General features: G+C 51.3%; 9 protein-coding genes across 9 annotated transcripts; 5 read left to right on the top strand and 4 right to left on the bottom strand.

The window, feature by feature from the left end:
* Window positions 1-186: 186 nt before the first annotated feature.
* BDV14DRAFT_172964 (cystathionine beta-lyase STR3) lies at window positions 187-1,924 on the top strand. Its single transcript, XM_073768666.1, has 3 exons — window positions 187-515; window positions 572-1,615; window positions 1,661-1,924. The coding sequence occupies exons 1-3, from the start codon at window positions 351-353 to the stop codon at window positions 1,727-1,729; spliced, it is 1,278 nt and encodes a 425-aa protein (XP_073628280.1). The 5' UTR covers window positions 187-350; the 3' UTR covers window positions 1,730-1,924.
* On the top strand, window positions 1,925-3,380 carry BDV14DRAFT_172961 (uncharacterized protein). Its single transcript, XM_073768665.1, has 2 exons — window positions 1,925-2,266; window positions 2,356-3,380. The coding sequence occupies exons 1-2, from the start codon at window positions 2,100-2,102 to the stop codon at window positions 3,134-3,136; spliced, it is 948 nt and encodes a 315-aa protein (XP_073628279.1). The 5' UTR covers window positions 1,925-2,099; the 3' UTR covers window positions 3,137-3,380.
* Window positions 3,381-5,670: 2,290 nt separating this feature from the next.
* BDV14DRAFT_200012 (uncharacterized protein) lies at window positions 5,671-6,540 on the top strand (the record flags this gene model as incomplete). Its single annotated transcript, XM_073773421.1, has 2 exons — window positions 5,671-5,767; window positions 5,819-6,540. The coding sequence occupies 2 exons, from the start codon at window positions 5,671-5,673 to the stop codon at window positions 6,538-6,540; spliced, it is 819 nt and encodes a 272-aa protein (XP_073628278.1).
* A 3,006-nt stretch (window positions 6,541-9,546) lies between these two features.
* Window positions 9,547-12,159, bottom strand: BDV14DRAFT_208775 (putative MFS drug transporter; the record flags this gene model as incomplete). Its single annotated transcript, XM_073775484.1, has 8 exons — window positions 9,547-9,566; window positions 9,994-10,325; window positions 10,394-10,447; window positions 10,533-10,598; window positions 10,686-10,875; window positions 10,951-11,744; window positions 11,805-11,938; window positions 11,998-12,159. The coding sequence occupies 8 exons, from the start codon at window positions 12,157-12,159 to the stop codon at window positions 9,547-9,549; spliced, it is 1,752 nt and encodes a 583-aa protein (XP_073628277.1).
* A 742-nt stretch (window positions 12,160-12,901) lies between these two features.
* BDV14DRAFT_208774 (putative cysteine synthase B) lies at window positions 12,902-14,559 on the top strand (the record flags this gene model as incomplete). Its single annotated transcript, XM_073775483.1, has 3 exons — window positions 12,902-13,094; window positions 13,138-13,964; window positions 14,011-14,559. The coding sequence occupies 3 exons, from the start codon at window positions 12,902-12,904 to the stop codon at window positions 14,557-14,559; spliced, it is 1,569 nt and encodes a 522-aa protein (XP_073628276.1).
* Window positions 14,560-15,058: 499 nt separating this feature from the next.
* Window positions 15,059-17,463, top strand: BDV14DRAFT_57006 (ferric reductase family protein). Its single transcript, XM_073777061.1, has 6 exons — window positions 15,059-15,281; window positions 15,354-15,725; window positions 15,783-16,034; window positions 16,093-16,191; window positions 16,240-17,316; window positions 17,384-17,463. Exons 1-6 carry the CDS (start codon window positions 15,124-15,126, stop codon window positions 17,388-17,390), a joined length of 1,965 nt encoding a protein of 654 aa, XP_073628275.1. The 5' UTR covers window positions 15,059-15,123; the 3' UTR covers window positions 17,391-17,463.
* Window positions 17,464-17,473: 10 nt separating this feature from the next.
* On the bottom strand, window positions 17,474-19,990 carry BDV14DRAFT_56987 (chlorohydrolase family protein). Its single transcript, XM_073777060.1, has 3 exons — window positions 19,719-19,990; window positions 19,291-19,666; window positions 17,474-19,194 (listed from the first exon to the last, which is right to left on the bottom strand). Exons 2-3 carry the CDS (start codon window positions 19,550-19,552, stop codon window positions 17,777-17,779), a joined length of 1,680 nt encoding a protein of 559 aa, XP_073628274.1. The 5' UTR covers window positions 19,553-19,666; window positions 19,719-19,990; the 3' UTR covers window positions 17,474-17,776.
* Window positions 19,991-20,219: 229 nt separating this feature from the next.
* On the bottom strand, window positions 20,220-23,448 carry BDV14DRAFT_200006 (glycine decarboxylase subunit P; the record flags this gene model as incomplete). The annotated part of the gene is made up of 2 exons (XM_073773420.1): window positions 20,220-20,275; window positions 20,328-23,448. 2 exons carry the CDS (start codon window positions 23,446-23,448, stop codon window positions 20,220-20,222), a joined length of 3,177 nt encoding a protein of 1,058 aa, XP_073628273.1.
* Window positions 23,449-24,204: 756 nt separating this feature from the next.
* Window positions 24,205-26,141, bottom strand: BDV14DRAFT_200005 (putative phthalate transporter; the record flags this gene model as incomplete). Its single annotated transcript, XM_073773419.1, has 8 exons — window positions 24,205-24,790; window positions 24,858-25,075; window positions 25,147-25,292; window positions 25,352-25,399; window positions 25,468-25,537; window positions 25,618-25,746; window positions 25,814-25,853; window positions 25,921-26,141. The coding sequence occupies 8 exons, from the start codon at window positions 26,139-26,141 to the stop codon at window positions 24,205-24,207; spliced, it is 1,458 nt and encodes a 485-aa protein (XP_073628272.1).
* Window positions 26,142-26,567: the final 426 nt, after the last annotated feature.

Below are 26,567 nucleotides of genomic sequence, written 5' to 3'. Positions count from 1 at the left end.
GAAATCTTCAAAAATTGCATTGTACCGAGAGTTGTATAAAACCCGAGAGAACAGCCGCCATCCCAAAGAGGCTTAGCGAAATGACGACATCGCCCCCCAGGGCCGGGTAACCAATCAAAAGCATTGTTAGTCATGCCGGAGAACGAGATCGGTGCGGGTGAACAATGACTCTGACTCCAAATAATATTCCAGCTATCATTCTCGACCGCTTCCCCTGTCCTTGTACATACTCTTTACTCTCTAATTATCCCACTGAAAATTGGTTCAGGAACCCAATTCACTCGCAGTTGCTGCTCAACCCTCCGTTCGACCCCTCGCCACCTCACATTCTCACTCCCTCCCCCGCAGCGATGTCGGCTCCGTTGAGAAAGGCCATCGATGCCGAAGGTCACGACTTGCCCCCTTCGCCTGCCCCTTCTAGTCCCCATGGCGCTAGACGGTACAACATTGCGACTGAGCTTGTTTACACAGAGAGCAATGATCAGTACAATGCCAGCAGTGTCCCAATCTACCAGGTACACTCAACCCCGCTGAACAATTGCATTAAATATGACGGAGCTAATTAAATCAGAGCGCAACCTTCAAGCAGGCCTCTCACGAAGGAGGAGGAGAATATGACTACACACGCTCCGGCAACCCCACTCGCACACACCTCGAGCGTCACCTAGCCAAGATCATGTCGGCGCAGCGCGCGCTCGTCGTCTCCTCCGGAATGGCGGCTCTCGATGTCATTACCCGTCTGCTCCGTCCTGGCGACGAGGTTGTCACTGGTGACGATCTGTACGGCGGAACCAACCGTCTCCTTAAATATCTTTCCACCCACGGCGGCATCATCGTCCACCACGTCGACACCACAAACCCAGACAAGGTCAAGGAAGTGCTCAGCGACAAGACTGCCATGGTTCTCCTCGAAACACCCACCAACCCACTTATCAAGATCGTCGATATCCCTACCATTGCCAACGCAACCCACGAAGTCAACGCCAATGCTCTTGTTATTGTCGACAACACCATGATGTCTCCGCTCCTCCTTAGTCCGCTCGAACTCGGCGCGGATATCGTCTACGAGAGTGGAACAAAGTATTTGTCTGGTCACCACGATGTCATGGCCGGTGTTATTGCCGTCAACGACCTGTCTCTCGGCGAGCGTCTCTTCTTCCCTATTAATGCCTCTGGCTGCGGTCTTTCTCCTTTCGACTCATGGCTCCTCATGCGCGGTGTAAAGACACTCAAGGTCCGCATGGACCAGCAGCAGTCCAATGCTCAGCGCATCGCCGAGTTCCTAGAAGGACTCGGCTTCAAGGTCCGATACCCTGGTCTCAAGTCTCACCCGCAATACGACCTCCACCACAGTATGTCCCGCGGCTCCGGAGCCGTACTCTCCTTTGAAACCGGCGATGTCACCAAGAGTGAGCGCATCGTCGCGAATGCCAAATTGTGGGCCATCAGTGTCAGTTTTGGATGTGTCAACAGTCTGATTAGCTTGCCTTGCCGGATGAGTCACGCTAGTATCGACGCAAAGACACGGGCGGAGCGCGCGATGCCGGAGGACCTGATTCGGTTGTGCGTTGGTATTGAAGATGTTGATGATTTGATCGATGATTTGCGGCGAGCAGTAAGTCTAATTCCTTAACAACGAGGGCCAAACTAATTGTTATAGCTCGTGCAAGCTGGCGCGGTAAACGTCACCATGGATGGTATTGAAGCAGGCACGCCCCAGTCGGCATAATGAGATACAAGCGAATTAGATGCGTGGAAATGGTGTTTGGCGTCGTGTTATGTAAAATGGCTCTTCAATATAATCCTTTTGATATTTGGTACGGATAAAGTCTAGAACTCAGATCGGGGATCTCGGGGCCGGCATCGGCGCCGACCCCGAGCGGCCCGGTCTCGTCCGCAACTCCAGTCGCATCTTGTCTTAACAAATGACGCTTCACGTATCACTCATCTGTCCAATTTATTGTCCTTTGTTTCTTCGTTATCATGATATAGAGCTTAATGCCACCTAATTAGTCCTTACTTTGTTCCTAGCTTTGCTTTCTTCTGCTTTTCAGCCGCTCGGCATTCCGCAAGCTCCATTGCTTACCTAGACCCTGAATATGCCTCGCGCCGTTGACCTTGCCCAAGATGCAGCTTTTACGATCCCATCGCCAACACAAGATAAAAAATGGAATACGAATCGGTTAGGTGCGCGACTAGGCGCCGACGTTGTCAGTGCCGCGGCGGCTGGTGCATTGACTTGTCCTGTTATTACTGTTATTGATCGGTAGGTTCACTTAGCTAACACTTTTGAACATCAAGCTCGGGCATCAAGGTTCATTCGAGAAGCCGCAGCTAATAATGTGTTTAAAATAGAGCAATTATCGAAAAAGCAGCCAAGGGAATCGCGATCCGCTCAACGATAACGTCCGGCTTCCGCTCGATGCTCACGAATCCGTCGGGGTTCTTCCTCGGGACGCCCTTCCTCCTCATTTATACCCTTTACACGTCGACGTATCTCACGGCGAATACAATCGATACGGCCATGTCGACGCTCCGCGATAAGTCCTTCTCGACTGTTTTTCCGGGGACCGCAAAGTTTGTTACGACCACGGCCGTCAACATGGGGATATGCGTATACAAGGACGCGCGATTCGCGAGGATATTCGGCGCGAAACAGCAGCCAGCGCAACCTTCACAATCGAATACTTCTCCTGCAACAACGCAAGGCTCCGCATCCTGCCACCCATCCCCAAACAACACCGCCCTTCGCGTCCCAAAAATAAGCTACACCCTCTTTTGCCTCCGCGACAGCATAACAATCTTTGCTTCCTTCAATATCCCCGCTATCATCGCCCCCTCAATACCAGACTCCATCGCCTCAACGCCCGGAATGAAAGCCGCCGTTGCGCAATTCAGCTGTCCGGCGCTGATGCAGTTTGTCAGTACGCCGATGCATTTGCTGGGGTTGGATTTGTATAATCGCCAGCCGCCTGGTGGGCTTGGGTGGAGGGAACGTGCGCTGAGGATTAGAAGGGACTATGTGGCTAGTTGTTTTGCGCGCATGGGGAAGATTGTTCCTGCTTATGGGGTTGGTGGTGTTGTTAATGTTAGGTTGAGGGCTGAGTTGATGGGGTGGCTTGAGGGGAAGCAGTGAGGTTCATTCCTTTGGCTGCGCTTTCGCTTTTTGTTATCCGATGATATGGCGTTGGATATGTTTGATATATGACGACTCTCCACTCTAGACGACGGCGTTAGGATTGGTTTTGGGGCGTTCTGATATTGGCATTACTTGGGTGATATTATAGATCTAGACTTGATTTTTTTGATGTCTGACTATAGAGCTCATAGCTATAGCTATGTGCTGTTTCTTAATATCTAGTTTGAAGATTTTGGCATCTTACTCGATATATAATTCACCCTTCAACAGTGTAATCTCACTTCGGAACTGCAGTACTAGGACTACACGTGTACGCTCTTTCCTTGCTTTTTTGAATGACAACTTCTGACTTTGTGACTAACCGGAAAGGCATGATCATGCTGCTCGCTAGGAAATCTCCCGGCCGCAGTACAAAAGACTCTGCACCTCTGAATTCGAAATTGTCATTCTTCCTTGCACACCGTCATAAACCACAAAGCTTCAAGACATCGCTTCAGCTCGGAATATCAATCACAAATCTCGGTCGTTGTATGTTTAGCTCCCAGTCCCTGTTCGCTAGCCAAGCAGTCTAGCCTCCAAACACTGAAGGACATTGTCACGGCTACCTTGGGCAACGCTATACCATCTCAACTATCATATGTTGCATTCGAAAGTCATGGTGTACTAACGCAAAGATAGAAACTTCAGTACAAGAACTCTCTTGGGCTCGCGTACGCGTGAGGAGCCAGGGGATATGTCAGAAGATCTTGAAGGGATGGTTCAAACAGCAGACATGTCATTAACTATTCAGTTCCCATCAGACGACATTGTAGTATGTCTATTTGGCCAAGTCCATTATCCTGTCAACTTGCCCAACAACCCACTGTCGAGACTCTAATGCCTTTTGCATGTGAGAATTGGGTCGCGCGATGTGGTTGCAGATATATTGCCAATCGAGTGGCTCACTGGAGAGGTCTTTGAATTCAGGGATCGCATGGCACACTCTCGAGCGCCAATATTTATCGCTTAGGTAGATCCCTGTGCTTTCCTGGAGTATCGCAAGATCGTTTGCCGAAAGCGAATCCGCTATAAGGAACAAGATTTCAGCTGGGAGGATGGCGATATAAGTTTTCTTTTCGGGCTGCAACGCTTTGGGTCTTTGAGGATTGTGGCGTGCTAGGCGTATTATCATCTTTGCAGACGTGGTATGGAAAGGGTCTGGAAATTTGGTCAGCATCTACTTCTCTAGCCTTACGGTTCTAGCCACTACCGATACCGCTGAGGCTGATCATATTGACTCTCTTGCTAAACAAGAGAAACTGTCTCCAGTTACGCTGATCCCAGTCCTCAGCCTGTTTGCGACGCAAACCCACATTGAGGCGCTTTAGGCTTGGGCTAGAGATGCTCCTATCCCAAGACTTGTGGGCGCACAAAAGGTCCCAGCAGAGGGCATGCAGGGTAAATCCCAAAAGCCTCCTTGGGAGAGGAAGGGCGAGATAATCTCGCTCGATTGGAATGACAGTCGCCACAAGACGCTCATCCAAGGCCACCCCATCTCCAGGTATAATTGCTGTTCTTTCGTCCCAAGGAACTTGGATCGTTCCGGTATGCGGACCGTTGGAAAGACATGAGATTCCCGACAGGTGGTGCATATCGGTCTGCGAATCGAAGAAGACTGTGACCTTAGCAAGATTCCATCAGAAGGACTAAATCGACTCACTCATTCTGAGATAACGATGCCATGTCTCATGCTTCCAAGCACGCTTGTCGGCCTTTATCTCCGGATACACGTAGGTGCTCGGTACGCCTCGGGGACGTGGATTATCCAACATGGAAATATCCGAGCCGCAAATGTAACATCTTGTGTCATACAGGTGCCTTGGTGGGTTGAACTGCATTGCTCTTCTTGGTGGAACTTGGAAGTGTGTGCAGTGTCATAGTGATGGGATCCAACGGATTTGCTAGAGTCGTGTGTCGAGAAGTTTGATAGTAAAGTTTGACTGCGGATCGGACACTGCATCCGGCACCACTAGCAAATTTTCGACACTCATCAACTCGATGCATAGACCATGGTCTAATCATATATGGATTACAGCAAAAACACAGATGCAGCTGAATTGAGAAGCCTAGCCTGAGGCTGTATAGATTTGGCGGACACCAAGACGCTCGAGGCTGAGCTCCGCCAAGTCCACAATTTTAGGGGTCTAGTTATCCCTGTAATCTTCTGTAGCTTAAACTGACTTGATTTAGCTTAGCTCCCACCAGCTTTATCGTGGCTGTACTGACTGCTGACTCGAGGCTCAGCTGCGGAGGAATTATCTACCCGTGCTTGATATTGGCCAATCAGAATAGAATCAAGATCAAGCTCGTGTGGAGCTGGGGGAGACTATTCCTTTTTGGGTGTGATTCTGCGCCTGATGAGAAGAGAAGCCCTAGAAGATTATCAGAGTCCAAAAGGTATAAAAGGGTGTTGATTCCTGTTGTTCTATCTAGCATCAGCTCATCAATTCAGCTTCACTTCAATCAAACACTTGGCCACTTATTCAATCACCATGAACAAGCCAACCCTCGCTTTCTTCGGCGCAACAGGCGGCTGCACGCTCGCCTGCCTCGCCCCAGCCCTTCAAGCAGGCTACAACTGTGTCTGCTGTACGCCTCTTTTACCCCGTCACCTAGTCAATGCTAACAATAAGATTTTAGTGGTCCGCACCCCCCAAAAACTCACCTCCCTTCTCTCCACCCGCGGCATCGATACCAACCACTTCTCAAACCTCCACATAATCACCGGCTCAACAACCGACCTCTCCGCCATAGCGTCAACCCTCTACCCGCCAAACCTCCCGCCCGTGTCAATGATAATCTCTGGCGTCGGCGGCGTCCCCGACTTCTCGAACCCGCTCTCTCCTAAATTCAACGGGAAGACAATTTGCCAGGAGACGGTTAGGAATATATTCACCGTGCTGAGGGAGCATAAGGGGGCGGATGTACCGGGTCACTTGAAGCCGATGCTTCTTGTTATTTCCACAACGGGGTTAACAAAGGATAGGGATATCCCTCTCGCCATGGTCCCGCTTTATAAATGGGGCCTTAAGGTTCCGCATGCTGATAAGGAGGTTATGGAGCGGTTGATTTTCGAGGAGGGAAAGAAACCTAGTGGTGAGAGTGTGATATCCCAATACACTATTGTTCGGCCGTCTTGGCTTAATGATGGGGCCAGTCAGAAGGAGAAGGTTCGCGTGCTGAAGGGGCAGGGAGAGGGAACGAATACGGCTGTTGGTATGGCTTGTCCGTTTGTGGGGTATACGATTTGTCGGGAGGATGTAGGGGGGTTTATGTTTGGTGTTGTGGAGGGGTTGAATGGGGATGGGGAGAAGGCGCAGGGGAGGGAGTATTGGGGGTGTGTTGTTTCGATTTCGCATTAGTTTTGGTGTCTTTGAAGATTTTTATCTGGCTTGTTGTGTTTGTTGGGTTGAATATCCTGCTTTTGGCTTTGAAAATATATTGTCTGACCTACCCAATCAATGATCCCAATTCATGATGGCAACTTTCATTCACTTGCCAACTGTTGAAGATCTCCTGTTGCTGGCAGGATCCTTGTGGTCGGAAAAAAGCCTGACATCTTGACGAGATGCACAGAAATCAGCGCATCGAGGTCATGAGACGGGTAGAAAACGCCATTATGATGACGCTGATAATAGAGAGTCCACAGACTTATGGGCTCATTGCAACCTCACATTGTCTTTGTCATTGTCAGCAAGGATGGAAGCGGCCAGACTCGTTCATTGTCCTGACCATGGCATTCATAGTACTGCCGTTGTGGCAGCCTTCTCCTTCACAGCTCCAATCACTGGTTCTGTGAACTGGTTCTGAACTTCCATTTTTGGTCCTGTGAGAATTTCTGAATCTCAACATGCCTAGGCTCATTTGCCAGCAGGTTTCTATATAAGTCCCAGTTTATCCCCAGGGCTTGGCATCATTTTCCCTCACATCTCAACCAATTGGCGTTTTCTCTATCTCATATGTTGATCTCTCCTCATGTCTTCTGATACTATTCTCAGACTCGCCTCCTCTCATACCGATCTTCAGATTCACCTGCCCCCTTCATAATCATGAAGTACCCAGTCAATATGCGCCGCGCTGGACGGTTTATCAACCCCGTCCTCGCCCTCTGTGCTCTTCTGGAACCGTTTCTCAATCATCTCATCTTCTTCCTTTCCACGACCCTTCCTACCTTCTACTCATCGTGCAATTTATTTCGAAGGTTAAAGTTGTTCTTCTCTCATAACAACTTTTGGGGCATCCCCCAGTTTATCTTCAAAATGGTGCCAAAAAGATCCTCTCGCAGCCTTTGCCGCGCATTGAAGCGCGAGGAGTCAAAGAATTCTGCGTCTGCGGCTGCATCTGCATCTGCGTCAGGACGTGCAGTAACAACCAGGTCGGTCAATCCGTAACCCTAAAACGGACCCAACACTAACAAGAAACAGCAACAAAGATGCCTACTCTATCTTCAAAATACCCTACCTTCGTGAAATGACCAAAGACCATGGCCGAGCCTCCTCCTCACCAACTGAGTACTCCGCCTGGCTCGACGAAATGCTCAACGAGCCCGAAGCTACCGCCGACCTTGCAATCATAGACGCACGTAAAACCCAAGGTGAGGACGAACCAACCCTCGAAGCCCTCACCAACGTCGTCTCGGACTTTTTTTACAGGGGCCTCGCGGAATCTTCCACGCAGTGGGCACTACTCGTTCGGGATTCCGTAGTGGGGAAGACAAAAGTCGATATGAGGACGCTCGCCCTGGACGCAGAGGACAAGAAAAAGTCAAAAACGGAACTGATAGACTTTTTCGCGAAGCAGCATACCTTTGATAAGCCAGGTGCTGTAGTGAATCTTGTCCTTCTGCTCGCATCGCCGCCTGCGTCCGTTGAGACCAGGAAAGCGCTGTCCTTTATGAAGCCGCACCAGAACCTAGGGGAGATTCGATGTTGCGAGGAGCGGGAGGAGGCTGAGGGGGATTGATTTTCTTGGTGGTGGGACTTTTGGGAGTGGTCAGGGTGAACAGTCTAATGGCGAGACTTCTAAAGATCAAGCTGAGCAGCCCAAAGGTGAGGGTGATGATGCACAGCAGAATACTGAAGAGGCCAAGGACACTGAAGAGGAGCAAGGTGAGGACAAATATCAGGACAAAGGCAAACAGACTGTCCAAGAATCCAGCACAGGCTCCAGTTCACAACCACCAGAACAGTCCAAATCACCGTCCACGTCCAAAGAGGAACCCGACAAAGAGAGCAAACGGAAGCAAGAAACCACCACCACAAAAGTCCAGCGCGTCCCCGGCCTCATCCACGACCCAAACCAACCTCAAACCCCATCTTCAGAAACCGAACCTCAAGACAAGATGCCTCCCAAAACCGAAGAAGAAATCCCTCCCAAGCCCAAGACCGAAATGCCACCCTTCCAGAAACAGCAACGCCGACAGACGAAGCAGGAGAAGAAGCGCGAGAAGAAAAAGGAGAAGAAGGCACAAAAGGCCAGAGAGAAGATTGAGCAGGAGGAAGCGAGGCAGCTCAGGCAGGATACCAGGATAGAGGCAAAGATGCAAGCACAGCTCAGAAAGGAGGAGAGGGAGAGACTGGGCGAGCAGGGCTCTAGCCGTGATGTCCCTGAACAACACGACGACGCACAAAAGCCTAATATCGAACACGACTCTGGCATCGAAAACAACGACGTACCAGACACCATTTCCAAAGACGAACTCTCGGCCTACATCAAAGACGAAGAAGACCAAACCACAGACAATCAACCTCCACCTCCAGGCCAACAATATGGAATCGACGCCATTTCCAAAGACGGGCCCTCAATCATAGAGGAAGACCAAACCGCAGCCAATCAGCCTCCACCAGCAGGCCAACAATACGTAATCCCAGCCCACCCACACACCATAACCATAACCTACGAACCGGACCCCTTCGCGCACCTCCCCCCAGGCCAGCCCCTAACCCCCGAACAAGTGAAAATCTACGAAGCCTGGGCCAAACGCATGGACCCTGCCGGCGCAGCCTCCGCAGCAGCCTACGAACCAGACTACCTCTATACAGCCAAACTCGACTGGTCGAACGCGCGCTTCGCACTCGAAGAAGAACATAACCCCGAGCCCAAGGCCAAGGATCAAGACTGATACTGGGATATGATTCGGCAGGTTGGGGATCCGTATCGAAGGACGAATCCGGTGGGGAGATTCCAGAGGGAGCAGGATCAGTTGAGGAGGGACAAGGTTGCTTGGAAGCTTTGGAAAAAGGAACGGTTGGAGATGTTGAGGTGGGAGTATGATATTAGGAAGAAGATGGCGTATGATGGTGTTTGGGTCGAGTTGGCGAGGAAGGTGAAGAGGGTTTGGCACCCTTGGATAGAATTAGGCTTAGAATCTACATTTGATATTGTTTTTCTACAAATAGAAATCTCTATTAAGAGACCCGGCCTCCTACGACTAGAATCTTACTTTAATCCCGCGTAGAGTAGTAAGGTCTCGAGGTTGACATTCTTCTTCATCCACTCGGTAATATCATGAATTATATTTGCAGTCCACTGTCTCTATATCTCTATACATGCAGGAGGCTCAAAAACAGCAGCAGAAGCAGCACAAAAGCCAATAACCCAGCTAACTTATCAAAGAATTTTTTCCACCCTCAGACTCATGCTCGCAAGAGAATACTCCCTATCTAACTAATCAACAAACCACCCAGCATCAGTATACAACTACAACGCTGCAAGAATCGCAGCAAGTCACCTCTGCACTACACCCCCATCCCCAGCTGCAGCATTCCGCTCCATCCCTCTAACACCACCCGCACCCTCTTCCTTCTTCCTATCACTCTCCCCATCCCTCTCCTTCTCCTTAGATCTCGCCTTCTCCTCCTCAACCCACCTCTTCCCCTCCCTCTTCAACTCCTCGTCATCCCCCCTCTTCAGCTCAACCTGCGGCATGAGGAAAACCGCCAAAATGAAAGCGGCCGCAGCAAGGGCCGCCCCGATAATGAATATTATCCTGAACCCCTTTCTGTATGCTGGTATGAGCAGGTCCCTTGTGCGGGAGGCTTCGGATTCGGATAGGGTCGAGAGGTATGATGTTGGGCTACTTAGGAAGGATTTTTGGGAGGAGGGGGAGAGATGGAGGGGGCGGATTGAGGAGAGGAGGAGGTTGTTTCTATTACTTGTTAGTTGGGGAGATCTAGCTTGTGGGAGACGGGGAAAGGGGAGGGGAAGGCGACGTACATTATTGTCTGCGCAATAGCGAGGCCGAGTGTTCCGCCTAGATTACGGACGAAGCTGAAACGATTTATTAGAGCCCATCATATTTGAAACAGAAGGGGGGGGGGGGAAGAGAAAGGGTAAGATGGAAGGGGCGCCATACTTTCTAAAACTCGTCACAACAGCCATATCCTTCCGTTCAACGCCAGCCTGGATGGCTATAAGCGCCCTGACACCCACAGCTTGATCAGCACCTTGCCATTCCTAGACCAGGATTGGACCTCCTTGGAGCAGGTTTGGATTGGATGAAACTCACGGCTGCAATGTATTCCCCACCCCGACACCCGTCAAAATCCCATACCCGATTTGTTTTCCAAGCCCTGAGGTCTCGTCTAGCGTTGAAAAAAGACCTAATCCCACGGCCCAAATCATCCATCCGAAGAGGATGCATTCTCTGTATCGGCCCGCCCAGTGGACTATCAGTCCTGAGATTGTAGAGCTCACAGCTGCAGACAGGACATATCAGCAAACTACCTTCATGAAGAGGGAATTTAAGAGAGAGAGAGAGAGAGAGAGCATACTCTGCATCAACGTAACCGGCAAAAGCATCGCCCCCGATTTCACAACCGAGTACCCAAAAACAACCTGATAAAAACTCGGAATATAATAAACCTGCACTAGAAAGTTCCACCCATTAATAAACATCGTCAGACAAGCCCCATTCACGATCCTCGAGCGGAAGATATGCATCGGCATCAATGGATAAGCGGCGCCCTTCCACTGCCACACCACGAAGGCAACGCACACTGCGAACCCCACGATTAGGGTCGCGATGACGTGCGCGCTGGCCCAGGGGTACTCGCCTCCGCCCCAGTTGAGGCCCAGTAGGAGCACGGCTGTCCCTGCGAGCGCTAAAGCTGCACCGATGAAATCGATTGCCCTAAGTTTGACTTTCCAGTCGCCTGTTACAGGGCGCAACGGCATAAAGAAGAATACCGCAAGCGTCGTCAGTGCGGTAAGCGGTAAATTCAGTCTAAATATCCAGCGCCATGAATCAGGCGATATAGAAGATAATGCGCCACCTATAACGGGCCCGATGCCGTTTGCGATGGCAACCACTGCGCCGAGTATACCCTGGTACTTTCCGCGTTCGCGCAGCGGCACGACGTCCGAGACAATCATTTGTGCGACGGTCATGAGCCCGCCGCCTCCTACGCCTGTGAATGCGCGAAAGACGATGAGCTGTGTTGCGGATTGAGAGAGGGATGCAGCTAGGGATCCGAAGAAGAAGATTGCGAGTCCGACGAAGAGGACGGATTTGCGGGACCAGATGTCTGAGAGGCGCCCGTAGATGAGTTGAAAGCAGGTTGATGTTCTAAGCACCAGTAATCAGTACGATAATCTAATTACGTGGGATTATATGGAAGTGACATACACAAAATACCCGCCCGAAATCCAAGCGGCCTTGTCGGCGGCATGCAGGGCGTTGCCAATGACCGTCAGACTCGCGCTCAGAGTCGTCTGGTCCATGAGCGCAATGAGGTCGACGGTCGAACAGGCGAGGAATATCTTGTAGCCGCGTTAGCCTGTGTTTTTTCCATGTGGAACTTTGTGCATTAGGGAGTTACAGTGATGATTGTGCTTCTGGGGACGTAATTGGTCTGTTCGTTGAAGACATGGTGCTTGGGGCTGCTGTTGTCTGGGATTGAGTCTGAGTCTGAGCTTGTTGAAGGGGAGTTTGTTGGAGGAGTGGCATTGTTGTTGTTGTCTACAGTTGATACAGTTGCCATTGTTCGTCAGGGCTGGTCGGACTTGGTGAGACGGATGGCCTCGGCTCATGTTATGACTTATATACACAACATTCAGCTCTACCCTCCGACCCCGGAAGCAATTCCTGACTACAAGCTCACCGTAATTTAAACCACCCATGGTCCCCACTCCCTACTTGTTTGTCACAGAAACGGGTCCTCCTTGACCAAAGTTTCGGAACTGTCATATCATCATCTGCAGAAGGGAAGATTAGCACAGAGTGATCGACACAAAGCGCTCAAACTGCCGCAAAGGTCCTCAGCCAAGCAAGACCACCCATGTCCCCAGTGAGTACCTTGCTCTGAATTCACTTGCACATCCTGGCTAGAACAGGGTCTGCGATGAGCGAGATCCCGTCTTGGGACACGAAACCTTGCGGACTGAATTTGCTGATCGTTGTGCCCTTAAGTTTCGTTGGCTGGCCTGTGTCGATTTCCACTTGTGCTGCGAGCAAACATGGCTGCTTTCATGCAGCTCGCTTGGATGTATTTGTGCAATTGGTCTACATTTCAAATGCTGCTACTGTCGACAACGTGTTGGTGGGTCAAAGCACTCGTCTTTTGCTTGTGAAATTGAGACGACAGGAGGGGTATCGACGTGGGGGATGTGCTATAGGATTTACTATATTATGGCGCTGCTCTCGTGCATCCTGGCACCTGTCAATTGCAACCTCTGCAGACTATCTACTGCAGCTATCCGGTGGACCAACCTCTTCCTTGCATGATGGCGAACTCTAATGAGCTGAACGTTTACTTTGGTCAGGATTCCCTGAAAAAGTACTTTGATCCAGACTCGCAGCCTCCACTGCCTTTGGTTGAGCTTCCAGAGTATCTCAATCCGTACCACCAAGATGGAGTCCGGATCTACGCAAAGATGATGACCATGCATCCTGCGAATAATGTCAAGGCAATGCCAGGTATGACAGCCGTCTTCCGTTGTGAGCTTAGCTGACCATTCAGCAATGAATATGCTCCAGTCAGATATCACCGATAAGACGAAGACCATCATCGAATACAGTTCCGGCTCGACTGTCATTTCCATGTCGATGATCGCGCGAGTGATGCACGGAGTCCAAGATACCCGCGCCTACCTCAGCAACAAAACCAGCGAAGCAAAGCTCCGACTCATGCAGTTCTTTGGCCTGGATATCAGTCTTTTTGGTGGTCCATCCCAGCCAGAGCCGTACGACGAGCGAGGTGGTATCCAGAGCGCACGGCGACAAGCTACCGAGTCGGACGAAATCCTCAATCCGAATCAGTACGAAAACGATAAGAACTGGCAGTCGCATATCCGCTGGACCGGGCCGCAAATTTACAAACAATTGCCGGAAATCAACGTGCTGTGCGCGGGAATGGGAACATCAGGAACAATGACCGGCTTGGGCACCTATTTCAAGCAGACAAAGCCGTCTGTTTTGCGCCTTGGAGTATGCACTGCGCCAGGCGATCGAGTTCCTGGGCCGAGATCGTTCGCGTTGATGAGACCGGTCGAGTTCCCGTGGAAGGAAGCGGTTGATACGATCGAGGAAGTCAACTCGTATGACTCTTTCTCGCTCTCGCTTGATCTCTGCCGGGAAGGAATTGTTTGTGGACCATCATCGGGATTCAACCTTCAAGGACTCTTCCAGATGATTGAAAAGCGCAAGAAGGCCGGGACTCTGTCTGAACTTGCTGGCCCTGACGGCTCGATTCACTGCGTCTTTCTCTGCTGCGACCTACCATATCAGTATATCGGCGAGTACTTTTCTCGACTTGGTGAAGAAAAGTTCCATCCTATCAAGAACAACGTTAGTCTCCCCCCCTCTAGTTGCATACTCATACTAACTGAAGTAGAACCTTACCAAGGTCGACCTCTATCGATACGACGAAAGCTGGGAGCGTAGTCCGATCGTCCTCTTCACGCACTTTTACGAGTCTCCAAAAGCCAGTCTGCCAGAGCAAGACCTCCTTAGCGCACTCACTCTTCGTCCACAATGCTGCGTCGTCGACCTCCGAACTTCGCTCGATTTTGCATCATGGCATCTTCCTGGCTCTGTCAACATTCCATTAAAGAGTTCCGACTCTCATACACCAAAGCCATTCTATAACCCATCGGTGTTGGAAGCGCAGTGGTTGGAACTGGAGGCACTGCTAAAGGAACAAAGTGTCCTGTCGAGGCTGGCCAACCAACATGTCTTGGTAATCTGTTACAACGGAGATACGGCACGGGTCGCAACAAGCGTGCTAAGAGCGCAGAATGTTCAAGCTGATAGCTTGCGTGGTGGATACCAGGCGCTAAAGGATCAGGGCCTGTGGGGAGACGGTGGAGTGGAGGATCTCAAGAGCGAAAATGAGAAGGTTTATGCACGGCCGGCGGTTTCGGTGGCGCCAGTGTCCATGTAAAAAGGTGAAGATGTTACGATATCATGTTGCAGATGTTGTTGTTGTTACCAATCTGTTGACGCTGGCTGGGGCGTGCCTCCCGAATGCGGAACCACCCTTACCCAGAATATTCCATGAGTATTCCCAAGTCTCCTCAATATGACTATTCTCTTATTTGCAAAAATAACGATGTATAATTTCACCTATACAGGCTGGGCCAGTTAGCCCTATCCCGCCCCATCCTTGGTACCTGATGAACTGACCACACTTGATACTAACCACAGTACGCCAATTGGAGCCAGAGATTAATAAACCAAGGTTATTAGCCTGTCAAAGTTGCAGAAGCAGTGCGACGACGCTAAAATTAATGTGCTCAATTGCTCGCAATCCAGCGCTCTCCCGGCCAATCACAGTCCTCCCAGCCCGAGCTCAATACAGACTGGATCCAGTGACCTGCCATACTCTCTACCGCCAGACTCGAGTTGATTTTATAACTTATCTCTGTCATGTCACACCTGAAGGTCGATCTTCCACTTTGTCAATTGATCTCTCCTTGCGCTGGTTCGGAAAGGTACCACCGCAGTCATGCAGGCCAGACATATGGACATGCACATGGATATGGAGATGGAGCCCACGGGTCTGCCCTGGCTCGATAGCCCCGTTATGCTGCATTCTAGTCGGGCGGACAATTGCACTCTGACGCCGGAGCAGTGCGTCTATCGGAGGGGTCATTGGCGGTACTGGTATGTCATCATTTGTTCGCTGATCATCCCGACATGTTTATCCAGCATAAGCTTATCGACAATTGACTGCAGGTACCAAGCAGACAACGTCTACGCCCTCAACACAGTCTACTTCCTCTGCGCCACGATAGGTGTCTTCACCATTTTCCACCTTGCCGGACGATACGCCCCTGATCGGCTACGGCAGAATTCGCTATGGCAGAAGACTACCGCTGCGTCGCGGTACCTCGCGTACAGAGGTGTTCGGATACCGGTGCTGGGATACTGGGCTGCGAGTCTGGGAATGGTGATTCTACTTGCAATCGGTGCTATCTTCTTCTTTGCTATGATGCTCGGTCCACGACCGTACTACTGGCCGAATACGGAGGAAGTATCATACGGGGGGAGTCCGCCTATTGCGACTCGGTCTGGGTGGATGGCCGTTGCGTTGTTGCCGTTTGTTCTGTACGTCCCCACGGACTCTACACCAATCTCGGAGCAGCTACTGATACTAAGTGATAGGGTCCTCGGCACAAAAGCGAACCTCATCACAGCCCTTACTGGTGTTCCCCACGAGAGACTACAAGTATACCACCATTGGACGAGCTACGCAATGTTTGTCCTTGCTCTCGTCCATACCTTCCCCTTTATCGTCTACAATATCTCGCAAGGGAGCATGATGTCTGAATGGCGGACGAGCGTCTGTTACTGGACCGGTGTTGCGGCGTTGATCTGTCAGGCGTATTTGACGTTCATGTCTTTGCCTGCTATTCGGTATGTCAATGCTTTTATTTATTGCAGTATCCTGGACCTTGATAGCTGACCTTTCCAGAAACCGGTACTATGAACTCTTCAAATCAACGCATATACTCATTGCCTTGCTATTTATCCTATTCTTCTTCTTCCACTGTGACTTTCGCTTGACGTCCTGGTCAGTCTACTCCTTTCAAGCTAGACATTCCTTAATAACATCTTGAAGGGACTACTTTATCGCTGCAGGAACTCTCTACGTAGCCTCCCTCGCAACCTCACTAATCCGCACCCACCTGATCAACGGCCGCCACAGCGCAACTCTCTCCCTCCTTCCATCTGGCCTTCTCCAAATTAGAGTTCCTACAATCACACCCTGGACACCCGGTCAGCACGTTTTTATCCGCTTCATTGATCCTCGGACCGGAATCGCCTTGCACAGTCTGACTTCCCATCCATTCACAATCTGCTCTGTGGCGCATGACATCCGTGGAACAGGAAAGGCGAATGAGATGGTATTCTATGTTAAACCTAAGGGTGGAATCACAGGACGGTTGGCGAAACTTGCGCAGAGGAACCCTGGGAAACGACACAGTGTGCTCCTCGAAGGGCCTTACGGCGGCATTGACATGAAGAATTTGGAAAGATCCAATGAGGTAGTGATTGTCTCCGGCGGCTCAGGAGGTGGTTTCGCGCTTGGTGTCTTTGAAGCCATTCTCGCCCAGGCGCTACGAAGACAAGAGGCTAGCGGTGTTGATAAGGGCAAGAGTGTCAGCGTGAGGGTTATCTTTGCAACGCATACTGTTGAGGTCGCGAGGTGGTACGCTGCCGAGATTGAGAGATTGACAGGGCTGTATAGCGCCGAGGACTTAGATATTGACGTCTCTATCCATGTTACATCTCGCTCTGCAGCAGCTCCAGATACACAGTTAAACGTGGATACCGACATCGAGAAAGAGACCCAGGCCTCCACAGGCCCGGAGTCAAAATCAGCGTCTACATCGGAACAAGCTCACGACATCGAGCAGCTTTCGGACTCTAGCTCCGATTCACCTACGAACCGAAACACTACCAACGACATCAACTCCTTCAATAAGGGCCGTCCCAACCTTCCAACTCTCATCTCAAACATCGCCACCTCAACCCCAAGTTCAGACTCACAATCCAGCAAGCGGGTGGCAATATTTGTCTGCGGCCCGGCGTCGATGCTCCATGATGTTCGGAGCGCGGCTGCGACGGAACAAGAGCGGATACTGAAGGGTGCGAATGCTGGTGGAGAAGTTTATTTGCACTCGGAGAGTTTCTCGTAAGTCTTTTAATCCTTTTACTCATGTTTACCTGAGCAAGGGACTTGCTAACCATGATGCATTCAGGTGGTGAGAAATGGGTCTGTCAAGGTTGTCAGGCTGGGTTGAAGCTTGTTGAACAGGGCGAAAGAAGTTATTACTCCCGGCGTCATAGTTGTTGCGAGCAGAATTAAATCTATATACCCCTCCGCTCAAAAACTAGATACTATGCCGTATTCCGTATTTTAGTAGTTATCAGAGCAGACGACCAAGACTTTCCAAAGCGACCCCATTCCGTTGTAATAAAGATCCCTAGCTAAGGTTTTCGAAAAGAATTTGCACAGAGTCCTCGTTCTGCAGTCCAACCTATATAAAATATAGAAATACATTCTCCACATCTATAGAGATCCATCCAGCCTATCCAGGACCCAAGGCAAGTCAATTCAATCTACACGCAAGGAAGACCATCTATCATCCCGCTCACTTAACCCTTCTCCCCAGAACCACCCCCAACGCCGCAACACCAATAGACCCAGCAACCACCTTAACCCAGTCTTTCCTCACAAAACTCCCAATCCCAAGCCCAAATACACTAGGCTCCGTCCTATCCTCAATCCTATGCACAAGCCTCCCACCAACCCAAACAGACCTAACATTCCGATCATCCCCAGTCCACACCCATTTATGAACCTTCTCAACCCAGCTTTCCCACCCGAATATATCGACGGGACTATCCCCCTTCCCCTCCCCGGGCTCTTCAAGTGATAATGATACAGGCGGATCAAGCCTAACAAGCTGCGCATCAAAAAACATCCCAGCCTCGAACCCGCCTAGGTCAGCGGGCATATCAACAACAGCCGCGCCACCGCGAGTCGCAAGATACAAAGATTCCTCGACGGGGAGGACTTCGTAGCCTTCTTTCCTTTTCTTCTCGCCAGTCTCACTCTCACGCTCAACGAGTTCACCGCTCTCAGAGCTCGATGAGGACTTTGGCGCCGCGAGCGCCGTACTCCCTTCTTTGGTTTCAGGTGCCTTCTTTGCGTGCCGGAGGAGCCGGCTAACAAGGCATGCCTGGCGCACGGATTCGAGGATGGACGGGCTATACCCGCCTGAGACATCTGTTCCTAGGCCCACGGTTATTCCCTTCTCTAGTAGTGCGCGAACGGGCGCGAGTCCGGATCCTAAAGCGGAGTTTGAAGCAGGGCAATGTGAGATTTTGGAATCGCGGGATGCGATCAGGTCTTGTTCTGAGGGTGTTAAGTGCACTGCGTGCGCTAGGATGGTGCGGGGTGTAAGAAGTGAGAATTTATCGTAGACGGATGCGTAGGTCGGTGTATCGTCTCCTGGAAATAGGTCCCGCACGAGAGAAACCTCGTTGAGGTTCTCGGAGATGTGCGTTTGGATGTGTAATGGCGGATCGTATCTGCTCGCTAACTCGCCCAAACTCGTAAGAGAGGCAGGTGTACATGTTGGAACGAATCTCGGCGTAACGATTGGTTTGACCAGTCTCCCCTCCGGATCGATCTTGTGGATGTGGGATATTGTTTCCTCTGTTTTCATTGTTGATCCGAGTCCCTCTTCTGATTCATCAATGTAGTACTCCGGGCAGAAATGGGGGTTGTCCATGCAGACTCGTCCGACGAGTGCTCGTTGGCCCTTTTCAAAAGCAAGATCAGCGAGGAGGTTTGTTGCGTCGACGTGGATTGTTGCAAAGTATGAGGCGTATGTTGTTCCGTGGCTTAATGTTCGTGAGATCACGGTGCTATATGCTTTCCTCGCTGTATCTAGGTTCGACATTGATGATTCGAGAGGGAACGTGTACCTCTCAAGCCAATCGAGTAACGTTGAACTACCGAAGAGGCCAGAGTTCGGATATTGCGGGGCGTGGATGTGTGTATCTAAACCATGTCAACACCGCACTCCATCCAGTCTCCATCTCAAAATGCCAGGTTTAGCTGGTTAAGCTGGGGGAAAAGAAGAGGGAGTATAAATACCAATAAACCCCGGGAAGAAAAACTCATTTCCCCCCTCATCCGCCCTAACAATCTCCACATCCCCATTCTTCCACCCCTTCCTATGCAGTAGAAACTTCAAATCCGCATCACTAGATACACCCCAGTCAACGCCCTCTATCCGTCCCGTGACGGGGGAAACCCAGAGGGCGCCGTGCCGGATGCGCAGTTCATGTTTCGACCCGGTCTTGGTCTGGGGAAGATCGATGAATGTCCCGTGACAGAGGAGGACTTTTGGTCCCATGTTGCTTGACAGGTACCTGATACCTAGGACTTTGTGCCTATCGGTAGATGCTAGGGGTTAGATAGACTGCTGAGTGCTGATCTCCCGGATGCGACTCGTGCAGTGGAAGCTTATCTTTCTGACACGTTAGCATCCTTCCCCTCTGTCCCAAGGGCGTGGGACTTACCTTAGCTTTGTAAATGAAAAATCAACCGGCAGCACTTCACCTTATTTTTCAAAATCAAAAGACGTCCAGGGAGACCGGGGTTATATAGGGTGGTGGATAAGGAAGCGGAAGGCGAACTCCGCAGTGGAAGACCGTCATTCACGGCTAGCTCCGATTGCCGCTAATTAGTTGGGCTCGGAAAGTTACGTGGGGAATGATAGCGATAGCGATAAGATAAGATAAGGACACTGCCGATAAGGATGGGGCCGGGGTTTGCGGAGTACAGTTCCATCAAGGGGGAGGAGTAAAGGTAATAATAAGTGTATAATTGTATTCTCTTTTCAGTTGTATGCACTCGCAACCATCCAATGCGATTGTTGAATCGTAAACCACCAACGCCATCTATCATGGTCATGTTGAATTCATCACAATGCCACGAAGCCGCCGAATGTTAAAGGGGAAAATGTTGAAATCATAAGTCTACAAACATGGGTATCATAACATCGCTCTATCCCCGTCTTTCTACTCGCTGTCCTCGACGGGGCCGCACGTGCAGAAGAGGTTTTGGTCGCCGTAGGCTGTGAAAGTTAGTATAACTCTTTACAAATTGATTTGGGAAAGGGGGCTTACCATCATCAACTCGCGTGACAGAAGGCCAAAACTTCTTCTCGAGCAGGTATGGAAGAGGGTACGCTGCTGTCTCACGGGCGTATGGGCGGTTCCATTCCGTCGCGAGCAGGTCACGCTGAGTGTGCGGTGCCATACGGAGGACATTGCCCTCCTTTGGCTGCTCGCCAGCCTCAACAGCCGCAATCTCCTTGCGGATCGAAATAAGCGCATCGCAGAACCGATCAAGCTCAGACTTGTTCTCCGACTCGGTGGGCTCAATCATGAGCGTGTTGGCAACAGGCCAGGACATGGTCGGGGCGTGGAAGCCGTAATCTTGCAGACGCTTGGCAATATCAATCGCCTCAACACCGCAAGTGTCCTTGAACTTGCGCACGTCGAGGATAAACTCGTGCGCGCAGCGGCCGGCCTCGTTGGTGTACAGGATGGGATAGTGGTCTTTCAGGCGGGAGAGGATGTAGTTTGCGTTGAGGAGGGTGATCTTTGTAGCGTGGGTCAGCCCCTTGGGGCCCATCATGTTGATGTAGTTGAAGGTGATGGGGAGAATGCTGGCGCTGCCCCAGGGGGCGGCGCTGATTGGTGGTGAGGACTGTTCGGTGCGCTTGGACTGGAGGTACTCGCTGTTGGGGTGGGAGGGGAGAAAGGGGCGGAGGTGCTCGGCGACACCGATAGGACCGACACCAGGGCCACCACCACCGTGGGGGATACAAAAGGTCTTGTGCAGGTTGAGATGGCAGACGTCGGCACCAATCTCGCCAGGAGAGCAGAGACCAATCTGGGCGTTCATGTTGGCTCCGTCCATGTAGACTTGACCGCCGTGCTGGTGGACAAGCTCGCAAGCCTTCTTGACGCCGGGCTCGTAGACACCGAAAGTGCTGGGGTAGGTGATCATGATAGCGGCCAACTCGTCCTGGTGTTTTTCACACTTGGCTTTCAGGTCGTCGAGGTCAAGGTTACCGGTCTTAGTGTCACACTTGATGGTGACGACCTTCATACCAGCCATGGCAGCACTGGCGGGGTTGGTGCCGTGAGCAGAGACAGGAATCAAGCAAATGTTGCGCTTGCCGCTGCTGGTAGCTTCCTGGTACTTCTTGATAACACGGAGACCGGCAAACTCTCCTTGAGCACCAGAGTTGGGCTGGACAGTAACCTCGGCCATTCCGGTGATATCAGCCAGCTGCTGCTCAACATCGTCAATCATCTGAGTGTACCCCTTGGCGACATCCGCAGGCAGGAAGGGGTGCATCTGAGAGAACTCGGGCCAAGAGATCGGAATCATCTCGGTGGTAGCGTTAAGCTTCATGGTGCAGGAGCCGAGAGGGATCATAGAGTGAGCCAGGGACAAGTCCTTGGACTCGAGGTGGCGGATGTAGCGGAGCATCTCGGTTTCGGAGTGGTGGGTGTTGAAAACGGGGTGAGTGAGGTATGGCGACGTTCGTTCCAAGCTAGTGGGAACAGGAGTCAAGGAAAGTTCTCCCTCGATATCGGCCTCACCCTTGGCGTGGGTAGCAAAAACATTGAGGATGGTCTTGACCTCGTCGCGGCCAGTAGTCTCGTCAAGAGAGACACCGACCTTGGTGGGGGAGACGCGGCGAAGGAAGAGCGAGTTCTCGCGGGCAGTAGCAATCATAGCGTCGGCTTCCTGGCTGCTTCCAAACTCTACGGTAAGTGTGTCAAAAACAGCAGAGCCGTCCGCAACGTTGGACTTGATGGGAACATTGTAACCGAGACCTGCAAGCTTCGTCTGCAGAGTAGTAGTCATGGACATGATGCGCTGAGCAATGGCCTTGAGTCCTGAAGGACCGTGGTACACAGCGTACATGGCGCTCATGTTGGCGAGAAGAGCTTGGGCTGTGCAAATGTTGGAGGTGGCCTTTTCACGGCGAATGTGCTGCTCGCGAGTTTGAAGAGCAAGTCGCAGCGCGCGGTTGCCGAGGCGGTCCTTGGAAACACCAACAACACGACCGGGAACCTTGCGCTTGTACTTGTCGGCGCAGGCAAAGAAAGCGGCGTGAGGGCCCCCGTAGCCCATGGGAACACCGAATCTCTGAGCGCTACCAAAAGCAATGTCCGCACCGAATTCACCAGGAGCCTTGAGGACAGTCAAAGCGAGGAGATCTGTAGCAACACTAAAGGTACCACCGGTGGCATGAATGGTGTCGCCCAAAGCCTGGTAGTCAAAGACACCACCCTCGGTGTCAGGGTACTGCGCCAAAACACCAATCAAGCTATCGCCTTGGTCCTTGACGAGCTTGAAATCGTCGGCCAGAACATCACCAATAACCAGGTTGATTCCGAATCCTTCGGCACGCGAGCGCATGACTGCAATGCTCTGAGGGTGGACGAGATGCGAAACAACGTACGTCTTGTTCTCCTTCTTCTGCTTGGACATGGGCAGCGTAGCGAACGACATGGTCATGGCCTCCGCAGCAGCGGTACCCTCATCCAAAACCGAGGCATTGGCGAATGGCAGACCGGTCAAATCCGCAGTCAAGGTCTGAAAGTTCAACAGACTTTCCAGACGACCCTGACTGATCTCCGGCTGGTACGGAGTGTAGCTAGTATACCAAGCCGGGTTCTCCAGAATGTTCCGGAGAATCACGGGGGGTACAATGGTGGGATAGTACCCAGCACCAATGTAAGTCTTTCCCGAGACATCAATCTGCTTCCGGTATTCCTCCAACAACTTTAGCATATCCGTCTCGCCGAGTCCACCGTGTACACTGCTTCTAGCCAACCCCTTGTCCGCACTCGGGGGCGTAACATGCAGGTCCTTTTTGGAGAGAACGTCCGGCGGAAGAACCGACTCGACAAACTCGTCTAGAGACTTTGCAGGCGGATCAAGCACCGCTAGCATCTCCTCCGCCGCGTCCGGAGAAGGTCCAATGTGTCGCCGGGGGAAGGTATCCAGCGGCTGGAAGATATCGCTTGGGTGCGGAACGCCATGGTCAGCTACGGAGCTGGTGTAGACTGCCCGCCGCGCGGTATGCGACTGTTGTGTTGTTGAGTGCAGGGCACGGTATGTAGGAAGGGATCGTGTTCGGAGGGAGATTGAAGGAGCGGAGCGCAATTGAGTGCGCAGAGCGAGCTGGCGAGAGCCGCGGAGGCACAAGGACGCAGCCATGGTGAGCGAGGGGCAATGGCCCGTCAGCAGTTCGGACTCGGAGCTCTAACTAAGGGATGATGCAGTCTTATCGCGACGGCATACGGAGGTCAATTGATGTGAGGAGTAAGGATGGAGAGAGTAGAGTGTAGAGGGAGGTGAGGTAAAGCTAGAGAAGAGTAGGAGAGAAAAAGAAAAGAAGAGGTGAAGCAGAAAAGAAGATAATCATGCAGAGAAAGATGTATAAAGACCGCGGCCAAAACGGGAAACTGTCCAAGCTCCCGATAACGTCACCGTCCAGCCAATCAGCGCCCTCCGCTCGCCTGATAACGGACCTTTCCCGCGGGAAACCGGAGGCCAGACTGTGCCTTTGCTTTACACCGACTGCACCACGACAATTGGTACCGAGCGCTGCTAAGCTATTTGGAAGAAAGTTTCGGTTATACTCTATGGTGCTCCTGGAAACTAGCAAGTCACTGTTGCTCAATGGTTGGCGTTGTATACTCTCTATAATATTGTCGGGAAAAGCAATTACATCACAGTGAGGAAGATATGAAGCAGTCGCCACAACACCAGATCATTACTTGAAAATGTCCGAGATGGAGTGATAATCCGGTAGCTAAAAGGGGACTGGGCCAGCAGTGTAAAGCTCCGGATAGCCTCATGAGATCTCCCACTGAATGTTCCTTCCAATTCATACAATGTCATACCGATCATCAATCATACCCATTCCACTACATATTCCCGCCAACTATACCACTCCCAGTCCCAGCTAAACTAGATAGTATACCTAAACCCCGGCGCCCCCTCAATAATCCTCCTCCCCTCCTCCGCCTGCCGATTAGCATACCTAAACCACAAACTCTGCACCACCACAATCCCCATCAGCAGCAAATTACAAGCAATAGCACACCAAACCCCCGGCCCATAAGTCGGCTTATCCTGCTCCCGAAACACAAGACTCCCCGCAATCCCACCAATCCCACCAAACCCCACGAGCGTCGCACTGCTCAGCGCACGCGTCCACTGCCCTCTCACATTATTCGCCTGGTACGCCATTACAGCGGGGATATTCGAGTTGGAGCCCGCGACTGTGAAAAAGACGCCGACGTACTGTACGGCGTGGTTTGTGCTGAACCCCATCATGGGGAGCCCGATTATGCATAATAGTGCGTTGAAGATGAGCACGGGCCCGCGCGTGCGGTATTTATCGCCTACCCAGGAGGTTCCGTACATTATGAAGCCGGCGAATACGTAGGGAGGTGCGACGAGGCATTGCGAGGTTCCTGTTGAGAAGCCCATTCCTTCGGAGAGGATGATGGGGAGGAAATAGGCTATTGCGTAGGAGACGGTTGTTACGCAGCTATGGACTTGTCAGCTACTTGCTAACCTCATCCCTAAAGAGTGATAGGGTGGAATGGGAGACGTACAAGAAAATCAAAGCAAACCCCCAAATCTTCAAGTCCAGCGCGGGCTTCAGGAACCGGCGTAGACTGAACGGCTCGGCGTCACCATCATTCCTATCACGATTAATCCGTCGGACAACGAATGCGCATTCCCTTTCACTAAGAAATTTCCAGGACTTGTGCGCGCGGTCGGGGAAGTCGACGAGGAAGATTATTGCTAGAATGCCGATGAAGCCGGTTATCTAGCACCAATTTGTGTAAGTATGAGGTTGGGTATTAGGGTTAGAGACAGATATGGATGGATGGAACGTACGACTCCCTCAAGGATAAATATCCATCTCCACCCTTCAATTCCATGAGATCCGTGCAGTTGCATAAGCCCGAATGCGAGAATGCCTGCTAGGGCCGAGGCGACGCAGCCGATCAGGTAGAAGATTGAGAAGCGTTTTTGGACGTCGTCTAGCCGATCCATTAGTATGTAGTTGAGGCAGAGTGGAAGGAGGGAGGAAGGGACATACATCGAGCGTACCAACTTGATAAAAGGTATACGCAGCCAGGGAAGTAGCCTGCCAAGTAGCAATCAGTATTTCATGCCCTAAATAAGCAAGACCTGTGGTATGTTGCTGGTACTCACCAGCTTCAAGCAATCCAAGAAGAACCCGACAAGCCGTCATCTGCTGCCAATTCTTCGTGAAGCCCATTCCCTATAGATAGCTACCATCAGCACCATACCCCAACAAACCCGCGAAGCCAGAAGCAACTGGATAGTTTAAAGGGCACATACAACCAATATAGCCCCCCACGAAATAACAATACTCCCAAGAAACAGCGTCGGTCCAATCTTCCTCGTTATGACCGTCATGGGAGGCTGAAAGATCACATAGGGGACGAAGAACATAAGGACGACGATTGACTGCCCACAATTAGCAAAGCGAGTCTCTCTTCATAGGGGTGACATGTAGGGAAGATGGGGGTCATACATATCGATATCCCACGTAAAGCTCCAAGTCCACAACCATGCTAAACCATCTCTATCAGCCACTTATACCATCCAAGGCATGTCCAGAGAAGTAAAGAAGAAACTCACCCGGCAACAGCAGCCATACTCAGATTCGTCCGATCCATCAGACTAACACAATAAGCTAGCCCCGTAATGGTTACAAGTCTATAATCGACCCGCCGGATAATTCTCTTCTGTTCCTCGGGACTGAATTCTTCGTCGTAGTCGACATCGTTTAGGGCGGGATTATTCAGGTCTTCGATTTTTTCGATCCGGGTATCGTGTTTGGAGGATGTTATGGAGGCCATGGTGGGTGCTGCCTATCTATCTAGGGCTGGCGTAGGCCTGGCTGGGATGTGGGAGGGACGGGATGGGGGATTATAGGGTATCGAAAGGATAGGGATAGATATAGAGATATAGATAGAGGCGTGAAGAGATTAATAAATGAAGTGGGCCGTGGAGTAAGATCAATTAATCTAGAGGGGCAGAAGCAGGTTATATACATCCCAACCTACCTACCCATGCCCCTCCATACAGACCATGGGTATCCATTCCACTCTCTACCCCAGACCCTCAGGTCAGGGTCAGTTCCCTGCCCATTGCCCCTCCATTGCATCCAACGTCGCAACACCCCAGTCCACGCGAAACGAATTCTGGATCCGAACCAATGACAACACCGCGTAACTGCCGATCTCAACAAAAGCCGGCTTGGAAGGGCAGTGAGCCTCGGTGAA

The sequence above is a fragment of the Aspergillus stella-maris genome (assembly GCF_047715825.1).
Source record: "Aspergillus stella-maris strain CBS 113639 unplaced genomic scaffold BDV14scaffold_26, whole genome shotgun sequence".
NCBI classification, from domain to species: domain Eukaryota; kingdom Fungi; phylum Ascomycota; class Eurotiomycetes; order Eurotiales; family Aspergillaceae; genus Aspergillus; species Aspergillus stella-maris.
The sequence above is the reverse complement of the archived record's forward strand: the minus strand, read 5'-3'. Positions and strand labels throughout refer to the sequence as shown.